Source organism: Coregonus clupeaformis, chromosome 17 (genome assembly GCF_020615455.1).
Source record: "Coregonus clupeaformis isolate EN_2021a chromosome 17, ASM2061545v1, whole genome shotgun sequence".
Classification (NCBI taxonomy): Eukaryota; Metazoa; Chordata; class Actinopteri; order Salmoniformes; family Salmonidae; genus Coregonus; species Coregonus clupeaformis.
This window is the reverse complement of record NC_059208.1, coordinates 1,124,350-1,130,349: the sequence shown is the minus strand read 5'-3', so window position 1 is coordinate 1,130,349 and position 6,000 is coordinate 1,124,350. Positions and strand designations below refer to the sequence as shown.

The following is a 6,000-nucleotide window of genomic DNA, read 5'->3' as shown; positions in this document are numbered from 1 at the left end:
CTCGGAGCTGGTGACGGTTCAGCTGATGGTGTCACTGGCCCAGCTCATCAGCGTGGTGAGCGTGTGTGTGAGTGTGTGTGTGTGGGTGTGTTTGTGTGTGGTGAATCATACTCTGTCTCTAACCCACCCACCTCAGAAAATAACCCCCCCACCCTCTTTCTATTGCAGCATGAGAGAGAGCAGGTCATGACCACCAACGTATGGCTCACACAGGTCAGTTACACTGTTTTCACCTCTCTCTCCTTATCCCTCTGCCTTCACCTCTCTCTCCTTATCCCTCTGTCTTCACCTCTCTCTCTCCTTACCCCTCTGTCTTCACCACTCTCTCCTTATCCCTCTGTCTTCACCTCTCTCTCCTTATCCCTCTGTCTTCACCTCTCTCTCCTTATCCCTCTGTCTTCACCTCTCTCTCCTTATCCCTCTGTCTTCACCTCTCCTTACCCCTCTCTCTTCACTTCTCTCTCCTTATCCCTCTGTCTTCACCTCTCTCCTTATCCCTCTGTCTTCACCTCTCTCTCCTTATCCCTCTGTCTTCACCTCTCTCTCCTTATCCCTCTGTCTTCACCTCTCCATATCCCTCCCTCTCCATACCCTCTGTCTTCACCTCTCTCACTCTGTCTTCACCTCTCTCTCTACCCCTCTGTCTTCACCTCTCCTTATCCCTCTGTCTTCACCTCTCTCCTTACCCCCTCTGTCTTCACCTCTCTCTTATCCCTCTGTCTTCACCTCTCCTTATCCCTCTCTTCACCTCTCCTTACCCCCTATCTTCACCCTCTCCTTACCCCTCTGTCTTCCTCTCCCTCCTTATCCCTCTGTCTTCACCTCTCTCTCCTTATCCCTCTGTCTTCACCTCTCTCTCCTTATCCCTCTGTCTTCACCTCTCCATATCCCTCTGTCTTCACCTCTCTCTCCTTACCCCTCTGTCTTCACCTCTCTCCTTATCCCTCTGTCTTCACCTCTCTCTCCTTATCACTCTGTCTTCACCTCTCCTTATCCCTCTGTCTTCACCTCTCTCTCCTTATCACTCTCTCTTCACCTCTCTCTCCTTACCCCTCTGTCTTCACCTCTCTCTCCGTTTTCTCCTTATTCCAACAACAACAGACAAGATAATTACCATGCCTTTCTAAATGAACATTATTGACATTTAATGAAGCATGTTTGAGGATGTACCATGGTATATAAATGCGTTGTTATGTCAATACCCGACTTCATTAAATGTACATTTAAGAATGAATGCAAGGATGCTCTCCTTTCTGTTAATTGATAACTCTGTGAATTGCATTGCGCAAGAACACGTTTGTTCATTCTGCCGCTAAGTTAGGAATAGGCATGGGCAAGCAATCCAATCTGAACCAGTAGGGGGATGAAAATACCTGTCCCTGTATCAGTCTCCTACAACTAAACTCAGACATTCTGATCATTCAATGGGAACATGAACACATTACCAGAGTTTCCCAGTCAGGTTCTTTCAAAGTTCCCCCCAGATCTTTCCAGGAGTGTTGCAGTACAGTACAGTACATTGCTACCCAGCATCTCATTGCAGTATGTGGCAGAGAGAGACACAGTTCTGTGAAGGGTATGGTTGTGAGGGACTAATCCTGCCATGCTCCTGAGCTCTGACTCTCTTATACCCTCTCTGTGTGTCTGCAGCTGGGGCCAGCAATACAACGTACTGCCCACTGGACAGGTTCACACACACACAGCTGTAAATGCACCAATGTGTATAAATCAGTTATGAACAAACCAGCTGGAAACCTGTTTGTGTGTGTCTGCTTGTGTGTACGTATGTGCATGTGTGTGTGTGTGTGATTGATGGTCTGTAGTTGAACAGAGAATGAGCATCAGTGTTTTATGAGGCCCTTGGTCGTAGCCAAGAGAAGATGCCAAGGACACCAGTCCTGAGCCAAGAGCGCCACTGCTATCACTTTCACCACCATTATGGCTCTGAAAGCCCTATGACATCACAGTTACAGAACCACCATTCTGGCTCAGATAATACCACAACACATCACTGTTTCACAGAACCACCATTTTCAAGTCGTATAGCCTCTGGCATCATGGCCATTATGGCTCTACATGGCATATACTGTAACAATAACAGTTACAGAGCCCCCATTGTAAATGGCTATTAAGGTTATTCTACTGCCCTAACAGCCATAGAGTCACTGCTATCTGGGCCATTATGGCTCCTAATAGAGCACAGTTACAGGGCTACTACCATCAATGTCATAGAGGCTACGCCGTTATGGTTCATAATACAGCACAGTTACAGGGCAACCACCATCAATGTCATAGAGGCTACGCGATTATGGTTCATAATACAGCAAAGTTACAGGGCTACCACAATCAAGGTCATAGAGGCTATGCCATTATGGTTCATAATACAGCACAGTTACAGGGCTACCACAATCAAGGTCATAGAGGCTGCGCCATTATGGTTCATAATAAAGCACAGTTACAGGGTTACCACAATCAAGGTCATAGAGGCTACGCCATTATGGTTCTAAATGCACACTAAGAGCATGTCAGTGACTGACCCACACTCACACACCTTCAATCATGTGTGCCTGGGAGGCAAACTCTCACACACAGATGCCCAGACACACATACATGCACACGTACTCGCAGTCACACACACCGTCTGGATACCTCCTTGGCAGGCTGCCATTTCAATCAGGATGATTAGATGTGTTTTTAACTGACTTACTATAGAGTCATGGTAGACATCAGTGCTTCTGTCTTACATTTCTAATTAATAGAGCTGAGCTATCACACTGTTCCTGGACAGGACAGTAAAGGTCTCTATGGGAAAATATTTACATAAAGATCATTATGGAAAGTAAAGATGCATTTCGCTGAGCGCTATTTCAAAAGTGAAGCTCACAGCAATTGTTTGTGGGTCTCACACTCTTCTATGACTCTTGATTGGTCACTAACTCTGTTCTCTGCTCTATGATTGGTTACTAACAATCTTCTCATCTGTGTGATTGGTCACTAACTCTCCTCTCTGCTCTGTGATTGGTTACAAACAATCTTCTCAGCTGTGCGATTGGTCACTAAATCTGTTCTCTGCTCTGTGATTGGTGTCCAGGAGTGGCAGGACTACCGTCTGACGTGGGTCCCTGAGGAGTTTGATGGCATGGAGAAGGTCAGACTGCCTTCCAAACACATCTGGCTGCCCGACGTTGTACTGTATAACAAGTGAGTTACACACACACAATTGAAATACTATTTTAATCCACAAATCACATTACAGTCAAGAAGGATCCAAACATTTTAAAGACATTTCTGGACACTTGTGGATACAGAAAGCACCTTCTTCTCCAAACAGCTAAGCTGCCCATGCTGCTGACACAGAGCAGTACTTCGCTAGCTGCTTTGCCTTTGTCCTATGCAGGCCGGCAATCTGGAGGCCACGTACTGTCAGCCTATGTACACTACCAGTCAACAGTTTGGACACACCTACTCATTCAAGGGTTTTTCTTTATTTTTACAAATGTTTACATTGTAGAATAATAGTGAAGACATCAAAACTATGAAATAACACAATGGAATCATGTAGTAACCAAACAAGTGTTAAATAAATCAAAATATATTTTATATTTGAGATTCTTCAAATAGCCACCCTTTACCTTGATGACAGCTTTGCACACTCTTGGCATTCTCTTAACCAGCTTCATGTTGTAGTCACCTGGAATGCATTTCAAATTAACAGGTGTGCCTTCTTAAAAGTTAATTTGTGGAATTGATTTCCTTCTTAATGTGTTTGAGCCAATTAGTTGTGTTGTGACAAGGTAGGGAGGGTATACAGAATATAGCCCTATTTGGTAAAATACCAAGTCCATATTATGGCAAGAACAGCTCAAATAAGCAAAGAGAAACGACAGTCCATTACTTTAAGACATGATGGTCAGTCAATACGGAAAGTTTCTTCAAGTGCAGTCGCAAAAACAAAAAGCGCTATGATGAAACTGGCTCTCATGAGGACCGCCACAGGAATGGAAGACCCAGAGTTACCTCTGCTGCAGAGGATAAGTTCAATAGAGTTACCGGCCTCAGAAATTGCAGCCCAAATAAATGCTTCACAGAGTTCAAGTAACAGACACATATCAACATCAACTGTTCAGAGGGGACTGTGTGAATCAGGCCTTCATGGTCAAATTGCTGCAAAGAAACCACTACTAAAGGACACCAATAATAAGAAGAGACCTGCTTGGGCCAAGAAACACAAGCAATGGACATTAGACTGGTGGAAATCTGTCCTTTGGTTCATTGTCCTGTTTTTCAACAGGACAATGAACCAACACACCTCCAGGCTGTGTAAGGGCTATTTTACCAAGAAGGAGAGTGATGGAGTGCTGCATCAGATGACCTGGCCTCCACAATCCCCCAACCTCAACCCAATTGAGATGGTTTGGGATGAGTTGGACAGCAGACTGAAGGAAAATCAGCCAACAAGTGCTCAGCATATGTGGGAACTCCTTCAAGACTGTTGGAAAAGCATTCCAGGTGAAGCTGGTTGAGAGAGTGCCAAGAGTGTGCAAAGCTGTCATCAAGGCAAAGGGTGGCTATTTAACACTTTTTTGGTTACTACATGATTCCATATGTGTTATTTCATCGTTTTGATGTCTTAACTATTATTCTACAATGTAAAAATAAAGAAAAATCCTTGAATGAGTAGGTGTGTCCAAACTTTTGTCTGGTACTGTACATGGCCCAGACTCCCAAATATCAGCGCCACAAGTTTGCACTGATAACCAACAAGGGGCTAGTGCTTCAGCAACTTGTCAGCAAATGTCTGCTCCATGTAGGAGTCAAAAGAGCAACCAACTTCCACACACACACACAGTACAGTACAGCAGTGTTTCTCAACTCCAGTCCTCTAGTACTCTATCTTATTGTTGTGTCTTAACCCTGTGTAAGCTATCTTATCAGTGAAAGTGATCTGTCTGGCCTCGATCTCCTCTTTCTCTAATGCCATCTTACACTGATTAACCAACCGGCTGGGGCTAAATGTGTCTACTTACCCCCTCAACCACACTCACTCCCAACACATTAACACTGTCAGTCACAAACTAATGGGTTCCATTGATTTCATTTCTTACGAAGGGAGTCAGTATCTTGATCTTCCTCCTGTGCTCCTTTTCTGTGTTCTCTACCTGAGTTATTTGACCTGTTCTCTACCTGAGTTATTTGACCTGTTCTCTACCTGAGTTATTTGACCTGTTCTCTACCTGAGTTATTTGACCTGTTCTCTACCTGAGTTATTTGACCTGTTCTCTACCTGAGTTATTTTACCTGTTCTCTACCTGAGTTATTTGACCTGTTCTCTACCTGAGTTATTTTACCTGTTCTCTAGTCACGATCGTTGAGAGACGGGTCAGACCAAGGTGCAGCGTGGTATGCGAACATGTTTATTTAACTAAAATAAACATACAACAAAACAATAAAGAACGTAACGTGAAGTCCTCAGGTTAAACACATACAAGCCTAACAGGAACAAGATCCCACATCTAATGATAACAAACAGGCTACTAAAGTATGGACCCCAATCAGAGACAACGAGTGACAGCTGTCTCTGATTGGGAATCACACCCGGCCAAACATAGAAATACAATACCTAGACCATAAAAATAGGATTTCTAGCATAGATTCTCACGCCCTGACCAAACCAACTAAAGACAACTGGCCTCTCAAGTCCAGGGCGTGACATCTCTACCTGAGTTATTTGACTTGTTCTCTACCTGAGTTATTTGACCTGTTCTCTACCTGAGTTATTTGACTTGTTCTCTACCTGAGTTATTTGACCTGTTCTCTACCTGAGTTATTTGACCTGTTCTCTACCTGAGTTATTTGACCTGTTCTCTACCTGAGTTATTTGACCTGTTCTCTACCTGAGTTATTTGACCTGTTCTCTACCTGAGTTATTTGACCTGTTCTCTACCTGAGTTATTTGACCTGTTCTCTACCTGAGTTATTTGACCTCTTCTCTACCTGAGT

General features: G+C 44.0%; 1 protein-coding gene across 1 annotated transcript in view; it reads left to right on the top strand.

Moving 5' to 3' along the window:
- LOC121543203 (neuronal acetylcholine receptor subunit beta-2) overlaps positions 1–6,000 on the top strand; it is a 28,072-nt gene that overhangs the window by 15,131 nt on the left and 6,941 nt on the right. The window contains exons 2-4 of the mRNA XM_041852927.2: positions 1–55; positions 169–213; positions 3,092–3,201. The exon at positions 1–55 is cut by the window's left edge and continues 91 nt beyond it. Coding sequence (XP_041708861.2) covers positions 1–55; positions 169–213; positions 3,092–3,201 — 210 coding nt within the window. The remainder of the gene's footprint in view (positions 56–168; positions 214–3,091; positions 3,202–6,000) is intronic.